Genomic DNA, 27,704 nt, shown 5'->3' with positions numbered 1-27,704 from the left:
TAGTGGCCGCCTGCAGGAGACCGGGAAGACGACCGGTGGAACCGTAAGGGACCGGGACAGGGTAGTGGGCCGCCGGAACTGAACCGGAGAGCCAACTGGATACTGGAGCATCAAGCAGGGTACTCAGACCCCGATCTAGGCTAGAAGCCACTACCATAGTCGAATTAACTGATTGCGGTCTGGACCTCAGGGGTTCATTCCCACCTAAGTCCCGATTGAAGGCAACAGCCCAACCATTCCGGATAAGTGCCACCGCCAAGGGCAAGAGATCCAAAGGGCCAGCGTCTGCGGGCAAACAGGCTCCTACGACAGAAACACGCTGGGGAGCGGACTACCGGTGCCTAGGCACAGGAGTCAAGATTCACACACAGAGGTGCAGGAGAAAGGCGGACATTACCAACCTAATCTGGGAAAAGCTGCAGCCGGCTGCGCGCCCAGTTCATCACTCAGTTTGGTTTACCAGTGACTCCAGTGTCTTGTGTCAGAGTGAGTACACCAGTGCCATCCGACACCGCGCCGCACCGCAACACTACACCCTGCATCCGGGCCCTGGCCCACCGGACCTCGGGACCAACATCCCCTACCCACGGAGGGGTCAACACCTAGCTGCGCTACTACACCGCTCCCGGGGGCCCCCACACCTTCACCGCAGCGGTGGTGTCTACAATCACCACAACCCGTGGGTGGCGTCTCGAACTATCACTTCAAACCAAACACCCAAATCCCCGCGTGTAGCGCCAACTCCCTTGCAGAGCAACGTGACCCCCGGGTCAGTGAGAGGCTCGAGCCACCACCCGCAGTGCGAGCACGGATCCGAGCGGCTCGGCGGTACACATCAACTCTTCTGGCGTCACAAACAGGATTGAACCAGTCCACTTACCAGTGGAAGTGTGCCTTGAAGTCACCGTCAGCGGCGTCCCGCTGAAAAAGTTGAGAATCCGCCATCTTTGGCGCGAAGAGTTCCCACCCGAGCCGTCTTCCCTGAGCAGAAAAGGCGCAAAAGCGAGGCCCCGCCCCTCAGGAGCGGAGCAAAAAGCAAGAGAAGTGCTCGAAAAGACCAAGGGGAGCGGGTGAGGACTGTTTGCCATGTGACCGCATGGATAAAGAGCAGGGACGCCAGGACCCCGCCACCCTTCTTGTTCCTGGAACCCGAGCATACACTATGTCCGTCCCGTCTGGCAAGCCCGCAACCCCGGAGCCCACGCCTGGAACAGCGGCGTGGATGGAAGCCCAAACAGCGGCAAGATGTCACCGCAACCAGGCCCAGGTGCGTCTCCTGATGGAGCGATGGACAGCCGAGGTGGAGGAGCTGGCTACGGTCGCACGGGCGTACGAAGTGAAGGCAGCTTTAGAGGAGTTGGTGGGCGAACCACGTCCCTATGTCCCTGAGGGATCGGCCGCTGCGGCTGAGGGACTCGGTCTGCCCCAACCCCCTATACTGCCTCCCCCGTTGTGTCGGTCGCCACTGTTCCCCCGCCCGGTCTGCTGCAACCAGCACAGGCAGCGGGGTCCGCCTCACCGGCCCACGGAGATCCGTCTGTAGGGAGAACCGCCAGGGGAAAAGGAGAAGCTACAGTTCCCGCGTGGGCCGCGGGAGTGGCCCCCGCCCAGGTCGCTGAAGCTGAGGCGACATGGAGCAAGTTGCCGCCGGGGACGGCGACGTGGCTGGAAAGAAAGTTGGCGCAGTTCTGTATCCAGGTACGGGTTGAGTCGATGCAGCAGGCTCTGGGCTGGAAGCAGGAGATACAAGAGATGGTGGCCGTGGTGCGGGTGAACGAGAAGCCCGCCTTGGGGAAAGCACCCCGGCAGGATCAGACCCTTCCAGACCCGCCGACCCATCAGGAGACAGGACCCGTTCACGGGGACACCCGTGAATTCCAGATGTCCCAGATCTCCGTGCAAGCCTTGGGTGTACGGAGGGCGTACATGAGTGCTCAGCTGCACGTCCGCCTCTCCCAGCCACCCTCTCGCTATGAAGATGACGAGTATGAAGTGGAGGCTGAAAGTGCTGAAGAGTTAGGTAGTGGATCCCCGTTGCCACAAGGACAGTCCCCGTTGGGACCCATCTGCAAGTCCCCGTTGGGACCTATGTTTATGGTAGCGGACCAGCTACTGAAGCGCCCGTCCCTGTTGGGACTTTTGTTGCCCCCTTTCGTAACATGAGAAATCATGAACATGGCTGAGAACTAGCAAGCCACCCAAAAACGTTTGGGCTTGTAAATAGTGCCCTTACTGCCCTTCCCACAACTGCCGGTCTCCGGAGAGGCTGGTTGGAGGGAGAACCTGCAGCAGAGCAGGCTGGGGTCCGGTCACCACAGGAACCGGTGACCATCCTCCGGGTCAGGGGTCCCCTGGACGTGGGGCCTCTGAGTGACTGCCGGGTGCCAAGCACCGTACCCGTTCCCGCTTGGGTTGCTTGGCCAAGTTCCTGATCTGGACAAGGAAAAAGGGGTGGTGCCCACTTCTTAGGGGCAGCATCAAGGCTAGGTTGCTTGGGTGGGAAAGCGGAAGGACATGGACCCCTTGTTATTAAACATGTTTTGCAACGTTAAAAGTGATGTGCCTCCCGTAAGGGAAGAAAAAGAAAGATTACATATTCTTGAAAATGTAAATATGTAATTATCTTTTTTCAGTTTACAACAAAAATAAACCGGTGATGGACGGGCAGCCCGCGGACGGTCTGCATTAAACCAAGGGGGAATGTGACGCCCTGGACTATCCAGGTCGTCCCAGGTAGACACAACAACACTACACACACCCCTTCCCAGTTAGGTAACATCAAACTTAAAAGCCTTGTCACCACCCTCCAGGTTTGATGTCCACACCAGGGGGGGGAGCCAGGCAGTTGGCTCCACCCACCGAGGAGTTCACAGGCCTGGAGGCGGGAACCTAGTAGTCAAGTTCAAGTGAGTTGAGAGTGGTTTTGACAGTGAAGGAGAGAGGTTGTGTCCAGAAGCAGACCTGTGCTCAGGCCTGCCAAAGACTACTCCGGTGGCTGCGGGCAAACGGGCTCCTACGACAAATACACGCCAGGGAGAGGACTACCGGTGCCTAGGCACAGGAGTAAAGATTCACATACAGAGGTGCAGGAGAAAGGTGGACATTACCAACCTAATCTGGGAAAAGCTGCAGCCGGCTGAGGGCCCCGTTCATCACTCCGTTTGGTTTACCAGTGACTCCAGTGTCTTGTGTCAGAGGGAGTACACCAGTGCCATCCGGCACCGCACTGCAACACTACACCCTGCATCCGGGGCCTGGCCCACCGGACCCCGGGACCAACATCCCCTACCCACGGAGGGGTCAACACCTAGCTGCGCTACTACACCGCTCCCAGGGGCCCCCACACCTTCACCGCAGCGGTGGTGTCTACAATCACAACCCGTGGGTGGCGTCACGAACTATCACTTCAAACCAAACACCCAAATCCCCGCGTGTAGCGCCAACTCTCTTGCAGAGCAACGTGACCCCTGGGTCCGTGAGAGGCTTGAGCCACCACCCGCAGTGCGAGCACGGATCCGAGCGGCTCGGCGGCCGCAGCCGAGCCCGCGGGGCGGTACACATACACCATAGCATATTTTTCCCACCATTTCACTCTATTTGCATTTTTCTAATTTTCGAGTACATTGTATGGTAAAAAAGAAATGGGACCAAAACTCGTCCTGGAAAAAAAAAACAAGTTGTGTTTGTTGGGAGAAGAGGAGGAATATGCGAGTGTAGACGGCAGGCCGCGGCCATTCCACCTCTCTTCTTCCCTTGGCATTTTACTTTGCGCTTTGGCTGGAAGAAACCCTCCTCTGTAATATCAGCAGCAGCACGAGCCGTCACCTGCAGAGACCACCAGGGGGGCGTCTCCAAAAGAGCACCAGCTGTCTCCGCCCACACACACGTGACTGATCACATGCGCATGACATCATTGAAGGTCCTTAAGCTTTACGATCTAGTGTGTGACATCACCAGAAGTCCTTCAGCCGCTCGAAGCTGCGGTTGGCGCAGGACTGTGTGAACGCGGCCTCATTACAGGTAACAGCAGAGTGCGCTTAATGACACCGCAGTGCTGACACGTGACACACAGACCTGAAGCCTCCTACACATGTAGAGATCACATGGGCGTGACGTCATCAAAGGTCCTGTAGCCTATTGTGATCCGGCATCTGATGTCATCAAGGGTTATTTAACCCATCATGACCCAGCTCCTTTATCCTGCTGGGAGCTGATCACCATTATGCTAGTGCCCAGTGCAGCGCGTCATGTAGTCGCATTCTCATTGCCACAGGTGCTTGTTATGGACCACGGTAAAATATGCTGCATAATGAACGCTGGTGGCACGTGGCAAAACCGCACAAATCTCACCAGTAACTGCCGCGGTTTTGTAGTGCGGTTACTGAACGCGTTATTTACCGGTTAAACATTTTGAATGGCAGCAATTCTTTGGCCTGATATATGCGTGCGTATTGTACCCATGATTTACTGCCCATAGATCCCTGGTGAGAACAGAGCAGTAGATGCCAGGAGGGAGTCTTAACAGCTAGCAATCTATGGCAGACCCCGTATATATCCGGGCGGAGACCCCGCTGGGTCAGGGCTAGTGATGAGCGGGCACTACCATGCTCGGGTGCTCTGTACAAGTAATGAACGGGCAGTACCATGCTCAGTACTAGTGATGAGTGGCCACAACCATGTTCTATGCTTGGTGCTACTGATGAGCAGGCACTTCCATGCTCGGGTGCTTGGTACTAGTCATGAATGAGCACTACTAAGTTCGTTACTTGGTACTAGTGATGAGTGAGTATTATTGTCTCGGAACTAGTGATGAGCGGGTACTACTATGGTCGGTACTAGTGCTGAGTAAGCACTGCCATGCTCGGGTGCTCAGTACTAGTGATGAGTGAGCACTACCATGCTCAGGTGCTCGGTAGTAGTGATGAGCGAGTACTACCATAGTCGGGTGGTCGGTACTAGTGATGAGTGGGCACTGCCATGCTCAGGTGCTCGGTACTAGTGATGAGCGAGTACTACCATAATCGGGTGGTCGGTACTAGTGATGAGTGGGCACTGCCATGCTCAGGTGCTCGGTACTAGTGATGAGCGAGTACTACCATAATCGGGTGGTCGGTACTAGTGATGAGTGGGCACTGCCATGCTCGGTTGCTCAGTACTAGTGATAAGTGGGCACTACCATGCTCGGGTGCTCGATACTAGTGATGAGTGAACACTACCATGCTTCAAACTAGTGATGAGCAGGCACTACAATGCCCGGGTGATCAGTACTAGTGATAAGCGAGCATTAACATGCTCGTGTAGTGATGAGTGTACTACCATGCTCGGGTTCTAGTGATGAGCGGGCACAAACAGGCTCGGGTGCTCAGTATAAGAGATGAGTGAGCTTTACCATGCTCAGTACTAGTGATGAGTGACCACTACCATGCTCGCATGCTCGGTACTAGTGATAAGTGAGCACTACCATGCTCTGTACTAGTGATGAGCGAGTACTACCATAATTAGGTGGTCGGTACTAGTGATGAGTGGCTACTACCATGCTCGGGTTTTCGTTACTAGTGATGAGTGGGCACTACCATTATTATTATTATTATTGTTTATTTATAGAGCACCATTGATTCCATGGTGCTGTACATGAGGGGGTTACATACAGAATACATGTACACGTTACAATAGACAGACTAGCACAGGGGGAAGAGGGCCCTGCCCTTGCGGGCTTACCATGCTCGGTTGCTCAGTACTAGTGTTAAGCGGGCACTACCATGCTCAGGTGCTCGGTACTAGTGATGAGTGGGCACTACCATGTTCATATGCTCAGTACTAGTGATAAGTGAACACTACCATGCTTCGAACTAGTGATGAGTGGGCACTACAATGCCCGGGTGATCAGTACTAGTGATAAGCGAGCATTACCATGCTCGTGTAGTTTTGAGTGTGTACTACCATGCTCGGGTTCTCGGTACTAGTGATGAGCGGGCACAAACATGCTCGGGTGCTCAGTGCAAGAAATGAGTGAGCTTTACCATGTTCAGTACTAATGATGAGTGATCACTGCCATGTTCGGGTATTCGGTACTAGTGATGAGCGGGCACTACCATGTTTGGGTACTAGTGATGAGTGAGCACTACCATGCTCAGGAGCAACCAAGTGTGGCAGTGCCCGCTCATCACTAGTCAGGACTTTACATAGACAACCCAGTGAGAATACTGGGCACAGTGGGCATATGAACACTGAGGGCCTCCATACACGCTGACCGCTAGCTTTCCCCTCTTCCTATACAGATTTGGTGACTGATAATTATGGGGCCCTTACTGTCCTTATTTCCCATGTGATCACCAGAGGTCCTAGCACTGGGGCACTCGGAATTCCTGCAGGTTAGAGGACACTTGTGCTCACACTTGAGTATATGGTTGCAGAAATTTGCCCTTCCCATGACAGCAGCGTGCATGAGAGAGTGTATCCGCCCCCAGGAACAGGAAACAGAGGAGAGAATACCAAGGAGTACCTGGTGATGTTTCTCCAGAGGACTGGGTCTCGGGCAGGCCAGGAGGTCACCGGGATCCTGATATCACGGGGGAGGGGGTTCTGCACTGGTTGTAGGCTGCAGCTTCTTCCTCCTGCACTCAGCAATGCACTGGCACGGTGGTACGGAGTGCAGGGGCCAAGACCTATATGGGGCTCTGTTTTCACCATGCGACGGCTGGGGCTGTGGCATCGCAGCCACTTTCGGGTTCGGAAGGCGGGGGCGCATGCGCTGCCACACGCCAGAAATTGCACACAGCGGTGTGCGCAGGCACGGGTCCCCTTCCATTTCCGGGTCAAAGGGTACGGGAATTGACAGCGCACACTGTGGGAGGCGTCACAGGCCACCTCCGAGTTTGGAGGCTGCGCTTGCAGTTAATAAAAGAACTCGGGCCTGACAGTGTCGGCGGTGAAGTGCCTCCCTCCAGGATGGAAAATCCCTCAGCACCCAGTGTAAATACAGAGGATCCCAGACCTACTTTTACTGTGGTAGTTGCCGGGGCTCAGGACGAGTGAGTACGTTCCCCCTATGCCATATACTGACCCCCCTTTTTATTGTCTTTAAATACCTTTAGGCCAAAAAAAAGCAGTAGCAAAGACAAAAAATAGAAAATGTGTTCTATGCAGAAAGGGATTACCAAGATCTTATGAGAAGAAGCTCTGTCAGACATGCATAGAGAAGACAGTAGCGGAAGAGTCCCCATCAATGGTTCAGGAGATCATATCCATAATCAAGGATTAGTTAGGCGATCAGGCCATATTGAAACACCCCCACTGCCCTCTTCTTGTTTTAAAGGACAGGTTAAAAATACGGTGAAACAGGAGATGTGCCTTATAGGAGACACCTCCTCATCCACCAGTAAAGACCAGTTTCCATCTGAAGATAGCTCTCAGGAAGACGGGGAGGAACCGGGAGAATTGGGGCTCATGTCAGAATCATCATCATGATGGGGAATATGATCGGTCATGCTTTCGAGCAGAGGACACAGGGAGACTCCTGAAAGTCCTAGAGCCGCTATGGGGATAAAATCCCCAAAAGAACAGTGGTTCATGCAGGACGCCATGCTTAATAATCTGGAGGAACGCAAGCACAGGCGGATTTCCAATCCAAAATGAAGCTATGCTCAGTACCATGCCAGAGTGACTATCTGTTTGGATCAACTCTAGATGATATCTTAAGCCTGCTTTACACGTTGCAATTAGTTGTACAATCGCATTTGCGATGTGACACCCCAGGTTGCATACGGGATCTTATGAGATTGCACGTAGGTCGTTCATTTGCTGTCACACGTGCGTTAGTAGTCTATGTTAAATTGATCAATTTTGTGTGCGATCCTTTAGATCATGTGTTCTGTGACGTATGCATTGGGCACCTTTTTTTTATTTTTTTTTTTTTTTTTTATTTATTGACTTGCCAAGCGTGTGTAATGTGTAGGGATGCGTTTTTACTATGTCATCTGCCATTCAGCTCTGCTACATGGCCGCTGACAGCAGACACAGACAGCCATGTAGCAGAGCTGAATGGCCGCTGACAGCAGACACAGACAGAGCCGCACTGTCAGAATGAACTCGGGTGAACCTCACCCGACTTCATTGTCATGCTGCGGCTCTGTCTGTGTCGCGTCCTGATTAGCGGTCACCAGTGAAGGACTCACCGGTGACCGCTAAACTCCTGAGTTTAGCAGCCCTCTCTCATATACTCACTGATCCCCGATGTCCGGCGCTGCACGGCATTCACACTGCTCCGGAGGCTTTTACTATTTTGAAAAAGCCGGCCGCCCATTAAACAATCTCGTATTCCCTGCTTTCCCCGCCCACCGGCGCCTATGATTGGTTACAGTGAGACACGCCCCCCACGCTGAGTGACAGGTGTCACACTGCACCCAATCACAGAAGCCGGTGGGCGTGTCTATACTGTGCAGTGAAATAAATAATTAAATAATTTAAAAAAACCGCGTGCGGTCCCCCCCAATTTTAATACCAGCCAGATAAAGCCATACAGCTGAAGGCAGGTATTCTCAGGATGGGGAGCTCCACGTTATGGGGAGCCCCCCAGCCTAACAATATCAGCCAACAGCCGCCCAGAATTGCCGCATACATTAGATGCGACAGTTCTGGGACTGTACCCGGCTCTTCCCGATTTGCCCTGGTGCGTTGGCAAATCGGGGTAATAAGGAGTTATTGGCAGCCCATAGCTGCCAATAAGTCCTAGATTAATCATGTCAGGCGTCTCCCCGAGATTCCTGCCATGATTAATCTGTAAATTACAGTAAATAAACACACGCCCGAAAAAATCCTTTATTAGAAATAAAAAACACAAACATATACCCTGGTTAACCACTTTAATCAGCCCCAAAAAGCCCTCCATGTCCGGCGTAATCCAGGATGCTCCAGCGTCGCATCCAGCGCAGCTGCATGGAGGTAACCGGAGCAGCAGAAGACACATCCGCTCCTGTCACCTCCACGAAGCTAATGAAGACAGCCGCGCGATCGGCTGAGCTGTCAGTGAGGTTACCCGCTGTCATTGGATCCAGCGGTGGCCGCGGGTAACCTCAGTGACAGCTCAGCTGATCGCGCTACTCACCGTCGCTCCTCTCACCTCCACGCAGCAACTGAGGTGAGTAGCGCGATCAGCTGAGCTGTCACTGAGGTTACCCGCGGCCACCGCTGGATCCAATGACAGCGGGTAACCTCACTGACAGCTCAGCTGATCGCGCAGCTGTCTTCATTAGCTGCGTGGAGGTGACAGGAGCGGCTGTGTCTGCTGCAGCTCCGGGCACCTCCATGCAACAGAGCTGGAAGCGACGCTGGAGCATCCTGGATTACGCCGGACATGGAGGGCTTTTTGGGGCCGATTAAAGTGGTTAACCAGGGTATATGTTTGTGTTTTTTTATTTCTAATAAAGGATTTTTTCGGGTGTGTGTGTTTATTTACTGTAATTTACAGATTAATCATGGAGGGTGTCTCATAGACGCCTGACATGATTAATCTAGGACTTATTGGCAGCTATGGGCTGCCAATAACTCCTTATTACCCCGATTTGCCAACACACCAGGGCAAATCGGGAAGAGCCGGGTACAGTCCCAGAACTGTCGCATATAATGTATGCGGCAATTCTGGGCAGCTGCTGGCTGATATTGTTAGGCTGAGGGGCTCCCCATAACGTGGAGCTCCCCATCCTGAGAATACCAGCCTTCAGCCGTATGGCTTTATCTGGCTGGTTTTAAAATTGGGGGGGCCCGCACGCCGGTTTTTTTAATTATTTAATTATTTATTTCACTACACAGTATAGACACGCCCACCGGCTGCTGTGATTGGGTGCAGTGTAACACCTGTCACTCAGCGTGGGGGCGTGTCTCACTGTAACCAATCATAGGCGCCGGTGGGCGGGGATAGCAGGGAATACGAGATTGTTTAATGGGCGGCCGGCTTTTTCAAAACAGTAAAAGCCGCCGGAGCAGTGTGAATGCCGTGCAGCACCGGGGATCGGTGAGTATATGAGAGAGGGGGGATAGACTGACATGGACAGAGAGTGAGGGACAGAGATCGTGACCGACTGACATAGTGACCGACTGACAGAGATTAGTGAATGACAGACATTGTGAGGCGCTTCAGAACGCAGCTTTTCAGCTGCGCTCTGAAGCGGACCTTTTTTAAGCTGCGGTGCAGAGCGCACACCTGCGCACATAGCATCAGACACCAAAATCGTATGAGGGATGCCACACGTTACAATTGACTAGGTTCGTGCAACAAAACACTCAATTCCAGACAAAGATACGATGTGTTTGCGATCAACGGTTTTGCGTTCAATCCTGATCGCACGTAGATGTCACACGCAGATACCTCACAAACGATGCCGGATGTGCGTCACTTACAACTTGACCCCACCGACGGATTGTGAGATATATTGAAGCGTGTGTAGCGGGCTTTAGGCTAGTTTCACACTTGCGTTGTTTTCCTTCAGTCACAATCCGCCGTTTTGGAAAACAGCGGAATCCGTTAACGGATTCCGCTGCTTCCCATAGACTTGTATGGGCGACGGATTGCGACTGATGGACCTGCGTTGCTTCCCCTGGCCGACGTGTTGCTTCCGCCGGGCAGAAGGAACGCAGCATGTAACGTTTTTTGAGCACGTAATCCTTAGGATTTCGCTGCGCATGCTCTCTCTGGCTCCCTGCACACGTAACCAGGGTACACATCGGGTTACTAAGCAAAGCGCTTTGCTTAGTTACCCGATATTTACCTTGGCTACGTGTGCAGGGAGCCCGACACTTCCCCGCTCGGCTCTGCCCCCTCCCGCACTCCACTCCGCATGTACACATGCGCACACACACATAGACGCACACACACACAGGCGCACGCACACACACACACACACACACACACACACACACACCTGTCCCCAGCCATGCAGTCCCCGGCACTAACGTCCTCAACGCCATTGCCCCGCTCAGCTCCACCCACCCCACACTCCGCCCCCCGCATACATTCTCGGCGGCTGAACAATCAGCTGATCACCCGGCGGCCGGCTGCTGTGAGCGATCAGCTGATCACCCGGCGGCCGGCTGCTGTGAGCGATCAGCTGATCACCCGGCAACCGGCTGCTGCGAGCGATCAGCTGATCACCCGGCGGCCGGCTGCTGTGAGCGATCAGCTGATCACCCGGCGGCCGGCTGCTGTGTGATCAGCTGATTACCCGGCAGCCGGGTGATCAGCTGATCGTTCACAATAGTCTGCCGCCGGTAAAACTGTAAAGAAAAAAAAAGCAGATTCCGTTTTGTACGATTCGTTGCATCCGTTGTGCCACTAAATGCAACACATCCGTTGCATCCGTCACACAACACAATGCAACGGATGCCGTTCAACGCAAGTGTGAAACTAGCCTTATGCTGGCGTCATACGGTACGATCTATCGTGCCCGCCCCCGTTGTTTGTGCGTCACGGGCAAATTGCTGACCGTGTCGCACAAAGTCGTTAAACCGCCGTCACACGTACTTACCTACTGAGCGACCTCGCTGTGGGCGGCGACCATCCTCTTCCTGAAGGGGGAGGGACGTTCGGCGTCACACCGACGTCACACAGCCGCCGGCCAATAGAAGCGGAGGGGCGGAGATGAGCGGGACGTAAACATCCCGCCCACCTCCTTCCTTCCGCATAGTCGGCGGGTGCCGCGGGACGCAGGTAAGCTATGTTCATCGTTCCCGGTGGGGTGACACGGAGCGATGTGTGCTGCCCCGGGTACGATGAACAACCGGCGCCATGAAAAATAAACGATTTTTTAAAAATAAGCGACGAGTACACGACTCACGATTTATGACCGATTCTGCGTCGCTCGGAGGTGTCACACGAAATGACGTCGCAAACGATGCCGGATGTGCGTCACGAAAACCGTGACCCCGACGATGCATCAGACGATAGATCGTCTCGTGTGACGCCCGCATTAGAGGAGGCAGCAGATAAAAAGAAAAGTTTTCCTCCCCCTTCTGGGTCCAGGTTTTGGATGCGTTTTTGGTGTGTGTTTTTTGGTGTGTTTTTATGCCATGCATATTTTTAATGAAGTCACTGGGTGGAAGGGCTAAAAAGTCCAGGAAAAAAATGCCTTAACAATTGACATACAGCAGATTATTTCTACAACAAAATCTTCACCAAATCTGCAACAAAAAAACCCAATGTGGCCACAACACTTCAGAAATTTCATAGATTTTGCTGGCTTCAGGATAGGCATGCAGATTTTGGTGAAGAGTTATAAAAAAAAAACAAAAACTTATCAAAAACTGCTTAAGAAATAAATGCACTGTATGCACATGGCCTTAGAGTCGTCTTTTATTGTGGCCAGCCTAAGACACACCTGTGCAATAATCATGCTATCTAATCAGCATCTTGCTCTACCACACCTGTGAGGTGGATAGATTATCTCAGCAAATGAGTAGTCCTCAATATCACAGATTTAGGCCTGCAACACACATCCGTGCCTCCGGTACGTGTTTGTTACGTTTTTGCACGTACCGGAGACACGGAGACCCATGTTATTCTATGGGTGATGGGTCACACACGTAAAATGACACGGAACGTGTGTCCGTGTGGTAAGTACGTGTGTGCGGTTTTCTACACAGACGACATGTCCGTTTTTGGCCGGCAGCACGCAGGCACGGACCCGCTATAGTCTATGGGTCAGTTCCTGCTCGGACCGCACACGGAGTATGTCCGTGTTCAGCACGTTTCGTCCGTGTGCGTTTTTAAACGAGCAATCTATTTTTTTTTTCTTTTTTATTAAAGTCAGTATACTTACCTTTATTTCTGCTGTTCTCAGTCATACTTACATTGGCGCTTGGTCTTTTTCTTCACCCGGCTCATACTTACCAATCCCCGATCACCAGCGCGGCGAGGAACAGCTGTGCCGAAAATACGCGGCTTCAATTCATTTGAAAATGCCGGCCGCTCATTAATCAATCTACTATTCCCTGCTTCCCCCGCCCACAGGCGCCTATGATTGGTTGCAGTCAAACACGCCCCCACGCTGAGTGACAGCTGTCTCACTGCACCCAATCACAGCAGCCGGTGGGCGGGTCTATACTGTGCAGTGAAATAAATAATTCATTTAAAAACACGGCGTGCGGTCCCCCTCCATTTTTAAACCAGCCAAGATAAAGCCATACGGCTGAAGGCTGGTTTTCTCAGGATGTGGAGCCCCACGTTATGGGGAGCCCCCCAGCCTAACAATATCAGCCAGCAGCCGCCCGGAATTGCCGCATACAATAGATGCAACAGTTCTGGGACTCTACCCGGCTCTTCCCGATTTGCCCTGGTGCGTTGGCAATCGGGGTAATAAGGAGTTAATGGCAGCCCATAGCTGCCAATAAGTGCAAGATTAATCATTGCAGGCGTCTATGAGACACCCCCAATGATTAACCTGCAAGTTAAAGTAAATAAACACACACAACGAAAAAAGCCTTTATTTGAAATAAAAAACAATAAATTCCCTCGTTCACCAATTTATTATGCCCCAAATACCCATCCATGTCCGGCGTAATCCACGGAGGTCCCGCGTCACTTCCAGCTCTGCTACATGAAGGTGACAGGAGCTGCAGAAGAACACCGCCGCTACTGTCACCTCCACGTAGCAACTGAGGTGAGTAGCGTGATCAGCTGAGCTGTCACTCAGGTTACTCGCGGCCACCGCTGGATCCTCCACAGCCCGAGTGACAGCGATGAAGTCACAGGTGAGTTGCGGTCTCGGGTGGAGTATCCAGCTAGCCGCGGGTAACCTGAGTGACGGCAGCGCTAAGCGCGCTGCTCACTGCAGTCACTCAGGGGATTAGCGGTCACCGGTGAGTCCTTCACGGGTGATCTCTAAACAGTACGCGACAGAGACAGAGCCGCGGTATGAGGATGAAGTCGGGTGAAGTTCACCCGAGTTCATTCTCATCGTGCAACTCTGTCTGCTGTCTGCCGTCATGTATCAAACGACATTTTACCACACACACGGACATTTCACACGGACATTTCACGTACACATACACCGACATTCCACACGCACACACGGACATTCCACACGCACACACGGATAGCATACGCCATCACACCGATGTCATACGTACCGGAGAAACGCCCCAAAAAAACAGAACACGGACCCGAAAAACGGACCGTGTCACACGTACGTTTTTTATGCGGAAGTGTGTTTTCGGCCTTAGACATCTTTTTGAACAATACTTGAGAGAAAAAGGCCTTTTGTACATAGAAAAGTCTTAGATCTTAGCGTTCAGCTCATGAAAAATGGGAGCAAAAACAGAAGTGTTACGTTTATATTTTTGTTCAGTGTTTTGGCATGAGTTTGTTAATTTGCCCTATAGACATTGAACTCAGTGTTCTTCGTTTTCTCTATAGACTTTGAATGGAGTAGCAATAGGCATGTATGACGGCTGCTTTATTTAAATAGGGACCTCATGATTGGGAGGTGGGGGGGATCCAGTGGTGGACATCAGCAGCCTATCCTGTACATCAGTAATAACTCTGTGAAAACCTAAGTTTTCCAATAATGGACATTGCATGAGAGCACCGTGTTTCTTTTGGCTTATTTTGTCCTTTTCTTCTTTCCTAGGTTTCCCCTACTATGTTGAGGTGGACTAATGATGATTGTTGTACCTTTTAAGCTTCCTTCTGGATATTCTTACCCAGCACATCTGCAGAATGAACATATCCGCTGTGTTTAATGCTCTGCTTGTGTCCATACTGGCCGCAGTGTTGTGGAAATATGTCAAGTTATGGGAACAGTTTTCTATTATTGAGGAGGAGTTGGACCTTACACGTCAATCCCAGGAGCTGTCCCAGGTTCGCATAGACTATCAGGCAGCTCTCTATGCTCTTGTGGAAGATGGCACTAAAATGGTTTGTACGGGTAGGATGCATACAGATCGCGTGTGTCGCTTTGAATCACTTTGTTACTCCACAGAGGCGGAGGAGTTTGTCTTTTTTCACAGTAACGCGTCCATCATGCTGCCCAGCTTGGGTTCCAGACGCTTTCAGCCTGCTCTGCTAGACCTCTCCTCAGTAGATGACCACAATACACAATATTTCAACTTTATTGAGCTTCCAGCTGCCGCACTGAAGTTTATGCCCAAACCGGTCTTTGTGCCAGATGTTGCCCTCATTATGAACAGGTTTAATCCAGATAACCTCATGCATGTGTTTCACGATGACCTTCTGCCCATGTTCTACACCATGCAGCAGTTCCCGGACCTAGACCTGGACTCTCGTCTGTTCTTTATGGAGGGCTGGGGTGAAGGTTCTCACTTTGACCTGTACAAGGTCATGAGCAATAAGCTTCCGCTCTTTAAAGAGCAGTTAAAGACTCTGGGTAGGCTTTTATGTTTCACCAAGTCTTATGTTGGTTTAACAAAAATCACAACATGGTATCAGTATGGCTTTGTACAACCACAGGGTCCAAAAGCCAATATACTGGTGTCTGGGAATGAAATTAGGCACTTTGCCAAATTCATATTGGGAAAATTGAATATCAGCACTGATCAAAGTGCATCTGAAGACTATATAGTTCTCTTCAGCCGGACAATGGATCGACTGATAGTAAATGAGGCCGAATTACTCCTGGCACTTGCTCAGGAATTCCAGATGAAAACCATCACCGTCTCTTTAGAGGACCACTCTTTTCCAGACATCGTGCGTTTGATTAGTAATGCTTCCATGCTTGTCTGTATGCACGGGGCACAGTTAGTTTTGTCTCTCTTTTTACCAAAAGGAGCTGCTGTGGTAGAACTCTTCCCGTATGGTGTAAACCCAGATCATTACACACCATACAAAACTCTGGCCACTCTGCCCGGCATGGAACTCCAGTATGTCGCCTGGCAAAATAAAGAAATGGCAAATACAATCACATACCCTGAAAGACCATGGGAGCAAGGTGGCATTACCCATCTAGATGCTAGTGAGCAAGAACGAATAAAGAAAAGCAAGGAAGTGCCGCGTCATCTTTGCTGCCGTAATCCAGAATGGCTTTTCCGTATTTACCAGGACACAAAGGTTGATGTGTCTTCTCTTATTCAAGCTATAAGAAGCGTTGTGAAAACCAAGCCTACTTCTAGGAAGCAGAAGTGGGTAAATGGATTGTACCCGGGGAAGGTAAGGGAATCCAGATGCCAGGCTTCTAACTCTGAAGGAAGCGTAACAAAGCTGTCCGTGTCCTGGCAGATTCCCTGGAATCTCAAGTATTTGAAAGTAAGAGATGTGAAATATGAAGTATGGATACAGGAGCAAGGAGAGAACACGTACATGCCTTACATGTTACCTTACCAAAACCACACATTTTCTGAGAACATTAAACCATCTACAACCTATTTGGTCTGGATCCGGTGCATATTCAATAAAACTCTACTTGGACCATTTGCAGATGTCTTGTTGTGCAAAACATAACACTAAATTATTTATCTACTATTTATGTCCATCTATTACTAGACAAGAGAAAAAGAGATTTGCTGCACCATTAACAGTCCGGATTTTATATGTCTAGAATTGTTTTTCTATATGACAAGATGCAAAAGATCTGCCTGATATAATTACTCAACGTACCTTGAAGATTTGGACTCCGTAAGGGACTATACTATGGTGATAAACTGCTGTGTGACCACTGTGTATATACCGTATTTATAGCGTTTTTTCTATAGACGACTTGTACAGAGTGTTTGCTGTTATGTGGATTGTGACCTACATTTCATTATATGTTAATTTATTTTTAGGAAGAAAAAAAGGAATGAGCAATAAGCCGGTTTCACATGTCCAACATTCACAGATTGAGCAAGGATCGCGATGTCCAGACTGGCCGGTGAGCTCCGCAGCCTCATATATGGCTATAAGGCTGTTGAGCTCGGGTCAGGATCCTCCGGCCAGTCCGGGCATCATGATCTCTACTCGGTCGGTGAATGTCAGATGTGTAAAACCGGTTCTCTTCTGTAGTCTCATAGACAGTAGATGGAGTAGATCTGACCATGTCCAGTCAGGACCGTTAGAAGTCCTAGTGGATAGGTGATAACTTGCCAAGCCTTTTACTCTGAGTTTGTGTTTACATTTGGACATTAAAATAAATTATATCTGCTGACCTGTAATTCTGCAAATACATTGCTTCACTTCTTTTGCAGGTCTGATGATACAGCACGTGTTCTAGACATTTCTGCATTTACACATATGCTGGCTGCTATTGGGATTAGTCATGAAGCTGCTCAAAAAAACAAAACCACTAACTACTAAGAAGAGCTGCAATAAAGAGTCAATTGTTATCGAGGAATTAGGAAAACCTGCACTCGCAGGGGTTTGGACCCGATGGCCCTTGAGGCTCCTTACAACTCTACCATTCTATATATAGGTCTGTGGTAAGGACTTCACTGAGATAGGAAATTTGCGTGCAGGACGTTAAACCAGTGAGCATACTGGGAGATTTCAGCTCTGAAACCTAGGACATTTTGAGTGCAATAACAATAATATCTCATTTTTTTTATGGACACAGTCTAGCTCCATTATGACAATAGCAATATCAGGACATCCTGTGGTAGAGCTGAACCGAGCTTAGATAGGACACTATGATCATCTACGTTGGGTCTAGCTGTGGTCTGAGTATTAAGGGGGCTTTACACGGTAGCAATATTGCTAGCAATTTGTAGCGATAGCGAGTGTCTAAGTACCCGCCCCCGTCGCGCATGCGATTGTTTGTGATCGCTGCCGTAGCGAACATTATCGCTACGGCAGCGTCACACATACTTACCTAGTCGGCGGCGTCGCTGTGACTGCCGAACAATCCCTCCTTCAAGGGGAAGGGACGTTCGGCATCACAGCGACGTCACCACAATGTCCCTAAGCGGCCGGACAGTCAAAGCGGAGGGGCGGAGATGAGTAGGACGTAACATCCCGCCCACCTCCTTCCTTCCGCATTGTGGCCGGCGGCAGGTAAGGAGACGTTTCTCGCTCCTGCGGTGTCACACACAGCGATGTGTGCTGCCGCATGAGCGATGAACCACCTGGATAAACAACCCTTACCGATTTTTGAGTTTGGGACGACCTCTCCATGGTGAACGATTTTCACCATTTTTGAGGTTGTTTAAGGTCGCTGGTCAGTGTCACACGCTGCAATATCGTTAATGACACCGGATGTGCGTCACTAACAACTTGACAACGACGACAAACCATTAACGATATCGTAGCGTGTAAAGCCCCCTTAAGAGCCATAGTACAAAAATGGGAGCACCTTCCAGGTATCTGACACTGACCTAATGGAACATCTTTCACATTCTTATACAGCAATCATGGTATCACTTCTGCAGTGAATAGGTTCAAATGATATGATATGCTTTTGAAAATTAAGTGTATTTTTGCAAAGCTTCGACAACATTTTAGGATTTATTCTTGGTACCATATAAATTTTATCTGTGATGAAATAAATGTTCTTAGATTATAATTTATAAATTAAAAAAAATCATATTCTATAAAGTAGCTGTTATAATTTGTCTCTTGTGTTCATTTCTAAATGGCTTGTACCTTTTTAGTCAATAGGCTAGTATATATACACAGGGCATAGTACTGTGACATTGCAGATATTTTTCAAATAAACTGGTCATTTGTAAGCTATTTTACTATAGAATTGTTTTATAGGAGTTGGGATCCCAATTACTCCATCGCCACACAACACAACTTGGCTGTTTCCATCTGTCACTGAATGGCGCATAAGAGCTCTCATATTATATCCTCTCTGGAATGGTGGCCATCATATTCCTTTTGTAAATCCACCTTGTGCTCCAAATAATATTGATTACTAGAGTCTTGTCTGTAAACAGACCTAAGTGTCCGATTCACAGATAGGAGCCAGAGAGAGAAAAAGAAATGGAAGTTCCAATCACGAAGGCAGAAGCAGTTTTGGAATGAAAGGCAGAAGCAGGTATGGAAAAGGCAGAAGAAGTTATGGAATGAAAGGCAGAAGCAGGTATGGAAAAGGCAGAAGCAGGTATGGAAAAGGCAGAAGAAGTTATGGAATGAAAGGCAGAAGCAGGTATGGAAAAGGCAGAAGCAGGTATGGAAAAGGCAGAAGAAGTTATGGAATGAAAGGCAGAAGCAGGTATGGAAAAGGCAGAAGCAGGTATGGAAAAGGCAGAAGCAGGTATGGAAAAGGCAGAAGAAGTTATGGAATGAAAGGCAGAAGCAGTTATGGAAAGGACCAAGGTGGAAAGATTTTTGGCTAAACTAAAGAACGGCTTGCAGAGTAGGGAGTGAAAGGTGATGATTAGAGTTGGTGTTAATCGAATGACAGGACCCGATCCAGCTGTCAGTAATCTGTGACTACCAGACATAGCCCACCTCCTACCTCCTGGTATCCATAGCTCTTCATTGGAATAGTCGGCTTGGCACGACGTCACATGTGCATCACTCCTCAACAATCACACCGTACCAGGCTGGCAAATTAAAAGTGGAGGCGGGGGTGACGGCAGGTGGAAGTGGTTCACAAGGCACATTTCTGGCCCTCACAGATTGATGTGGCCAATGGACCTGGTTCTGTGAATTAATTTCACCATCTCTAGGGGTAATGTGACCAGAGCCAGAGGTCTAGTTGTGATGATAAACTAAGTTTTTATGGAAGAACTGCCCCTCAGAAAAGTAGTAGTTTGTCCCTCATAGCCAGAAAATAGGGGGTGAAACCCACATGCAGGCTTATCATGAATTGGTGTGGTTTTACTGTGCGGGTTTCTGGAGGGGGCTTTGTATCTTTCCCACTCTGTTGTACACTTTTTACAGCTGCATAATCCTTGATTTACACAAGGAAATGTGCTGCTTAAAGGGGTGGTTCACCCATTTTTTAATTTTTCACTATCAATTTAAATCCCTATTATAAGTCTCTTTTTAATTAACTTCTATTTCCAGTTCTGGCACTGAGCGGCGCTATCCTCCTTGCTCAATGCCGATCTCATGACCCCCGGGTGCTGTGGCCGCTGGCATCCGCTGATGTCACGTCAACTTCTGGGCTCTGAAAGTTGACGTTGCAGCTTCAGCTGTATTTGATCCTGAGTGACTGGGCTGTGAGCGAGGTTTCACTGCACATCACAGCCCAGCATCAAGAGGAGGGCTTACCCATCCTGCAGCTGTGTGCAGGCCGGCACCAGGATCGAGAGGCGAGGGAGAGGAGGAGTCATGTTGGGTGAGTATGTTATCGCACGGGTGGGAGAATGAGCAGAGCGCAGTGTGTGTACAGTGTGTGAGAGCAGAGCACAGTGTGTGTTTGTGTATTGTGCAGAGCTTGGAGCTGCTGATGTGTCACTGATGTGATTTCTCTTAGTGCTTCATAACATGCAGAGACAGGGAAGAGGGCAGGGAGGAGTCTTTGGGTGGAGATCTGAGTGGGTGTGAGATACAGACTGCAGGCCACCACAAAGGATCATGGAAGTTGTAGGAATTGAACACAGGAAGTCAGGAGAGAGATTAACCCCATCAGAGCTGGAGCCAGCAATAAGGATGTGCTGCTACGGCATGATAAAATGTAATATTGCTAAAATAACATAATAGATGTGTGGAGAGGCACATAATAGCAAGATTTAGGAGAAAAGTTTTGGTAACTGGACAACTTCTTTAATTTTTATACCTGCAAAAAAAGATGCAATCAAATTAGTGTTTTTTTTCTTTTCAGTGATGGCAGGTTTACATAAGGCAGTGATCAAAAATGAACAATTGTATAGCAATCAGCTCCCCCTTTAATAGGCCCCTTAAAGGCGTTCTCCAAGAATGTGCTAAAAATGACAGTTGTCACATATGTCAAACTGCAACCCATTTTTATCACGTCAGGGGGGCTTGAAGCATGGAAAAAAAACAAATCTAGGTCTTTTTAGGGGTCATGACCACTAACATCGTTGCTAAGTTGGGTCATGTTTTTTCAGTGAGGCTGGCCCATGTTTTTTCAGTGTGCTGGACCCATTTTTGGTCGGTGTGTCTGTTTTTACAATCGTCATATCTTTTTTTGAAATTTTTTCTTAGCTTCTACTCATTAAACAGTAAAATACAGACAGCACTTGTATGATAACCATGTGGTATCCGTTTTGCTTTTCCATGGGGTCATTGACTTTGACTTACATTGGTGAGTTTGATGACTACATGGTTCAAAGTGCTTTTGGGTTTGTTTGTTTTTTTAAAGTACTATCATTTTTCCAAAAAAGGACATGTGAAAATGCACATCCATTGTAATGGCTATTGTTGATGTAGCAATAGCTGAAGACACAAGGCGGCCATCTATTAGGCTGCTTTCACACCTCCGGTTTTTCCTGTGTGGCACAATCCGGAGCTTTGCAGAAAAACCGCAACCGTTTTTTTTTGCCGCCGGTTGCGTTTTTTTTGCCTAGACTTTCATTAGTGCCGGATTGTGCCGCATGGGCTTGCGTTCGGTCCGTTTTTTGCCACATGCGGCAGATTTAGCCGATGCGGCGGCCAGATGGAACGCTGCCTGGCACGTTTTTTTTGTCCGGCAAAAAAAAAATGCATCGCGCCGCATCCTGCCAATGCGGCGCAATTTGCAATGCATGCCTATGGACGCCACATGTGGTGTCCTGCGGCAAACACCGCATCCGGCCGCCGCATGCGTTTTTTTCCACTGCACATGCTTAGTAGCGTGCCACAAGCGGCAAAAACCAGACGGGCCGCATGTCAAAAACGTATGCAAAGGATGCGGTATTGTCGCCGCATCCGTTGCATAGGTTTTAGAGCCGCATTGGCCGGCTCTGCTAAAACCGGAGGTGTGAAAGCAGCCTTACCCTCCAGCTCATTTGTGCTCTGAACAGCATCAGATCTGTATTCATGCTGACAGTAACTACATACCCTGAGGCCATGATGTTGAATCTGTGCTCTAAAATCAGGGTATTTCTTAAAGAGAAACTGTCGGCAGGATTTAGCACTATAAAGTAATGCCATGGCTGTATTTTGCTGTTATGCTGAATAAATGGATACCTGCAGTGAAAGAATCCGATCTGTGGTTGTTGAATAATCTTCAGTTTTCATCTCATGACGTCTTCTGTGCATTGGTGTGTATCAGGGTGGGACTTGGTGTAGGGTCTTCTGCTTCTCCGCCTTCCTCCTGCCTCCTCTGTTTCTTTTACAGGTCACTGAATATTCAGTATTTTTTAAAAGATTTTTTTTTTATTTTTGCGTTATTCTTGTGAGGATGTAAAAAAAAGTAATGTGTCCAAGCACAGCGAAATGCGCCTGCGCGAGACTCCAGCAGCGTGGATGATGACGGGGTGGCGTCCTCCATGCAGTGGCGTAACTAGAGTTTGATGGGCCCTAGTGCAAAATTTGGACCGGGGCCCCCCCTCCACGTACACTGACACTTAGGGTACGGGATAATGACACTGACACTCGGGGTACAGGATAATGATGTTTGTTCTGTCCCCACTTAAAGGCGATTGAAGGCGCGTAGTTGTGAGAATCTTACCTTCGTTTTTCCTATAGGTGAGGCAGACAGGACCAGAGTGCTCCAGAGTTAAACATGCACATGCTGAGATGAAACAATGGTGGTTTATTTTCTCCAAAGGTTAAGGAAATGCAGAAGAACAGCGGTCCAGTACAGAAGTACTTGGCATTGTGGTTCTCCTGTGATGTTTGTCTCTGAAGCTACTACAGTCAGAAGACTTTGCTTCTAGCAGCTCCAATAAGGGATGTTGTTCTCACAAACTCTGGTTTGGAATGAACATACCAGGATGTGATGCAAGAGGGTCATCAGACACTCCCATGGGCTGGACAAAAGAAACAGAGGAGCCAAAAGATCTGACCAGTAGATGGCAGCAGAGACAAGCATGAAAAACATTAAATAACAGCTTTAACTAAGACAAATAGAAACAGCAAAATGTTGACACTTGGCTCTTACCCTCAGCACCCTTCTTTCCCATGATCTGGTATTCATCTTGTCCTCGGCACCCAGCTTTCCCATGCTCTGCTATACATCATTCCCTCAGCACCCAGCTTTCCCATATCAGAGCATGGGAAAGCTGGGTGCTGAGAGATGTACAGCAGAGCATGGAAAAGCTGGGTGCTGAGAGACGTGTATAGCGTAGCATGGGAAATCTGGGTGCTGAGGGAAAGAGCCTTTTTCCCTCAGCACAAAACATTCCCATCCCATACTTGTATCTTTGTCCCCCCTCGTATATAGTTTTTCAAAAACTATAATGGCCCCCACATAGCCTTCCATATAGTATAAAGGGTCCCACATAACCCTTCATATATTTGAATACCCTTCCATAGTCCTCCATGTATTATAATGCATTTCCCATAGTCCTCCATGTATTATAATTCAATCCATAGTTCTCCATGTATTATACTGCACCACAGTCCTCCATGTTTTATAATGCACCCCCATAGTCCTCCATATATAAAGTAGCCTCCATAGTCCTCCATATATTATAATGTAGCCCCCATAGTCCTATATGTATTACAATGCAGCCCCATAAACCTTCATATTGTATTATGCAGCCCCATACTCCTCCATGTACAATGCACCCATATAGTCCATGTATAAGGTGTTCTTCATGTTTATTATGCAGCCCCATAGACCTCCATGTATAATGCAGCCCCATAGACCTCCATGTATAATGCAGCCCCATAGACCTCCATGTGTCATGCAGCCAGCCCCCCCAGGGTCTCCATGTGTCATGCAGCAAGCCCCTTACCAGGCCTCCATGAGTCATGCAGCCAGCTTCCCCCCCCAAGGACTCCATGTGTCCTGCAACCAGCCCCCCCCCCCAAGGACTCCATGTGTCATGTAGCCAGCCCACCCAGGCCCTCCATGTGTCCTGCAGCCAGGCTCCCCCAGGCCCTCCATGTGTCCTGCAGCCAGGCCCCCCCAGGCCCTCCATGTGTCCTGCAGCCAGCCTCCCCGTGTACTCACTGATTTATAAAAAAAACAAGTACTCACCTCTCTTCTCCTTCCATCGCAGTTCTGTCCTCACCTCTACTTGTTTCACCGCTGCCCGTCGTCGTTCCCCCGTGGCTTCGGTCGGTGTCCTCCTGTGCTCTCACCACACACAGCAGTCACACAGGAGTGACTTCACCGCACAGACACGGGGGAAGACTAATGATGCATAGAGCGGCACCGGGCACCCTATGCAATATCAAAGCAGAGCGTGGTGACAAGAGTGCGGTGGGAAACGGGAGCGCGGTGAGAGACGGGAGCGCAGTGAGAGGCGGGAGCGCAGTGAGAGGCGGGAGCGCAGTGAGAGACGGGAGCGCAGTGAGAGACGGGAGCGCGGTGAGAGACGGGAGCGCGGTGAGAGACGGGAGCGAAGTGACGCCACCGCTGACACCAGGCAGGGGGGCCCGGTGTCAGCGGCGGCGACTGGGTCATATAGCAGCCGCCGTGCCGCGTGGTCTGGTGCAGAACAGCGCAGCTCCTCTCACAGAGAGGAGCTGGCTGCTGATCTGGCGGGCGGCCGCGGGCCCCTGACCTCCCAGGCCTGGTCGCAATCGCGACCGCGGTAGTTACGACCCTGAGGACAGGTATATATACAGTTCACAGTTTAGCATAAATTCTGCAGCTGGTCAGTGTACAGTTTAGTAAATGCTGCTGCAGGAAATCCTTATAAAATGAAAAATAAAATACTTTTCTGGCATAAGATGCACCCCAGATTTAGAGGAGGAAAATAGGAAAAAATAAGTTTTAATGTTGAAGAGGGTCCGTTTTATAATCCCAGTGCGTCTTAATCCTAATGCTCACCAGGGGGGAGCGGCAGTGGTGTAGTGGCTTGGGAAGGTCACAGGAGGGTCGGCGATGCTGCAGGCTCGGAGGAGGGAGTGTTGCGGCTCAGGAGGGTCAGCGATGCTGTGGCTCGGGGTGTAGCCATGGGCGCATTTGAATCCCCCGGGTATGGCTTACCAGGGCGGTGGTGGTGGAGCAGGGTCACAGGATGCGCTCAAGGTTGTTGCAGCGGCCGCCATTGAATTGCGGGCAGGCGGTCTTTGGAGGTGTCACAACACAGGGTGTCATGGCGGTGGGTGGTCTGTGGAGGCAACGCGGCGGCAGGTGCATTGAGCTGACTGCCGGCTCCATTGAATCATCCGCGTTTGACGAGATGGACTTCAACAAAATAGCCGCGGAGGTGGCACGTGCGTAGATAGGACTCCACGGCCATTTTCTTGAAGCCCATTTTGTCAATCTGCGCAAGCGCTGCTTCTGTGGCCATTTTCTTGAAGTTCATCTCGTGAACTGAGCGATTCAATTGAGCCTGCAGTCAGCTCAATGCACCCGCCGCCGAGACACCCTCACAGCCCGCCTGCCCGCAGATCAATGCTGCCCACGCGACACCTCTGAGCGCATCCTATGAGCCCGCTCGATCACCGCCGCCTTCATAAGCCATATCTGTTTTGTAAGATGCATCACCATTTTACCGCCAGTTTTCAGGGGAAAAAAGTGCGTCTAACAAAGCGAAAAATATGGTAAATGAGAATCCTGAAGTATTATGGACACGTTCAGGATCTTTTCCTTTGGTTGTAGAAAAAAAAACTGCAGCATGTCAATTATTTCTGTGTTTTTGCTGCGTTTTCCCCATTAAATGTAATGAAAAAAAAACAAAACCAAAAATACATATAATGCACCAAATTGTGGCAAAACCCCTTGTTTTTGCTGCAGCATTTCTCCTGCCAGTAGATGCAGACTTGGTGCAGAAATTTCTGCAACCAAATCTCCATCTTGTGCACATAGCGTTACAGTGTATTAGCACTCAGCAGTGCACAGTCATTTAGCCAGATTTAGCACAAGGACCTGGCTGCCTTCAACAAACTGCTCTATTCCCCCACTGCTCACACTCATTGTATGTGACTGATTCTGTGGGTTGTGACCCCCACCAACTCATGGGTCAGCCTCAGTCCCTTGTCCCCCATCCCCCCAGATTCTAGTGTTCCAGGCACTGGCAGCTTGGTGAATCTTTACATGTTATAATAAAGATATAATGCAAAAAGGGCCAGATGCACTTTTCTGCATATAGTTACTATTAACCCAGTGGCGTAGCTACTGCTTTTGCCGCCCGGGGCGGTCGTCAAATTTGCCGCCCCCCTCCGTTGGCCGTTGATAATCCAGAAATTTTCAAAAATTTGGAAAACCATCAAAATATTTATTTTTCATGGAACTACAATCAAAGATCTAATTGTAGACTGCTGCTATTAGTCCTAGACTTTCACCTTTTTACACACATGTAGGCCTATTATACACACACACAGCTCTGCTGCATACATACAGACACACAGCTCTGCTGCATACAGACAGACACACACAGCTCTGCTGCATACAGACAGACACACAAAACTCTGCTGCATACATATAGACACACAAAACTCTGCTGCATACATACAGAGACACACACAGCTCTGCTGCATACAGACAGACACACAACTCTGCAGCATACATACAGACACACACAACTCTGCTGCATACAGACACACACAACTGCATACATACAGACAGACACACAACTGCATACATACAGACAGACACACAACGCTGCAGCATACATACAGACACACACAGCTCTACTGCATTTATACAGACACACAGCTCTACTGCATACAGACAGACACAAAACTCTGCAGCATACATACAGACACACACAACTCTGTAGCTGCTGCATACATGCAAACATACACACAACTCTGTAGCTGCTGCATACATGCATACATACACACACAAATATGTAGCTGCTGCATACATGCATACATACACACACAAATATGTAGCTGCTGCATACATGCATACATACACACACAAATATGTAGCTGCTGCATACATGCATACATAGACACACAAATATGTAGCTGCTGCATACATGCATACATAGACACACACAACTCTGTAGCTGCTGCATACATGCATACAGACACAACTCTGCTACATATAGACAGACACACACAGCTCTAATGCATACATACATACACACACAACTCTGCTGCACATATAGACACATACGCGGCTTTTGGGGGCCCGCACCCGCGGCTGCTGCAGAGCTGAGCCTGCACCAAGCACATGGCAAATGTAGCAGAGGTGAGCCTGCACCAAGCACAGGGCAGATGTAGCAGAGCTGAGCCTGCACCAAGCACAGGGCAGATGTAGCAGAGCTGAGCCTGCACCAAGCACAGGGCAGATGTAGCAGAGCTGAGCCTGCACCAAGCACAGGGCAGATGTAGCAGAGCTGAGCCTGCACCAAGCACAGGGCAGATGTAGCAGAGCTGAGCCTACACCAAGCACAGGGCAGATGTAGCAGAGCTGAGCCTACACCAAGCACAGGGCAGATGTAGCAGAGCTGTGCCTGCACCAAGCACAGGGCAGATGTAGCAGAGCTGAGCCTGCACCAAGCACAGGGCAGATGTACAGAGCTGAGCCTGCACCAACTACAGGGCAGATGTAGCAGAGCTGAGCCTGCACCAGACACAGGGCAGATGTAACAGAGCTGAGCCTGCACCAGACACAGGGCAGATGTAGCAGAGCTGAGCCTGCACCGACACACGCAGCTCCTGAGGTGGGGAAAGCCCATGCAGCTCACTGGGGCCCATAAACCGGGTGGCTGGGAGGGAGTATACAGGTCGAGGGGGGGAGGGGGTAGCACTTACCGCTCGGACACGGATGAGAGGGGGCCCACACAGCGCAGGAGGCCAGCGTTGTGCTGGGGGTTGCTGG

The 27,704-nt window shown here is 49.7% G+C and overlaps 1 protein-coding gene across 4 annotated transcripts in view; it reads left to right on the top strand.

Annotated features, from left to right (window-relative positions):
- Window positions 1-18,511, top strand: part of POMGNT2 (protein O-linked mannose N-acetylglucosaminyltransferase 2 (beta 1,4-)) — a 62,940-nt gene extending 44,429 nt beyond the window's left edge. For 3 of the 4 annotated variants that reach the window (XM_075315228.1, XM_075315229.1, XM_075315231.1), the window contains one exon: window positions 14,619-18,511. In XM_075315228.1, the coding sequence (XP_075171343.1) occupies window positions 14,708-16,444 (1,737 nt within the window). In that variant the 5' untranslated portion in view covers window positions 14,619-14,707 and the 3' untranslated portion in view covers window positions 16,445-18,511. Of the gene's footprint in view, window positions 1-3,936; window positions 4,021-14,618 lie in introns of those variants that run through there. The other variant, XM_075315230.1, reaches the window with a different exon arrangement.
- Window positions 18,512-27,704: the final 9,193 nt, after the last annotated feature.

This window comes from Anomaloglossus baeobatrachus, chromosome 6, assembly GCF_048569485.1.
Source record: "Anomaloglossus baeobatrachus isolate aAnoBae1 chromosome 6, aAnoBae1.hap1, whole genome shotgun sequence".
NCBI classification, from domain to species: Eukaryota; Metazoa; Chordata; class Amphibia; order Anura; family Aromobatidae; genus Anomaloglossus; species Anomaloglossus baeobatrachus.
This window is presented reverse-complemented; position numbering and strand designations above follow the sequence as displayed.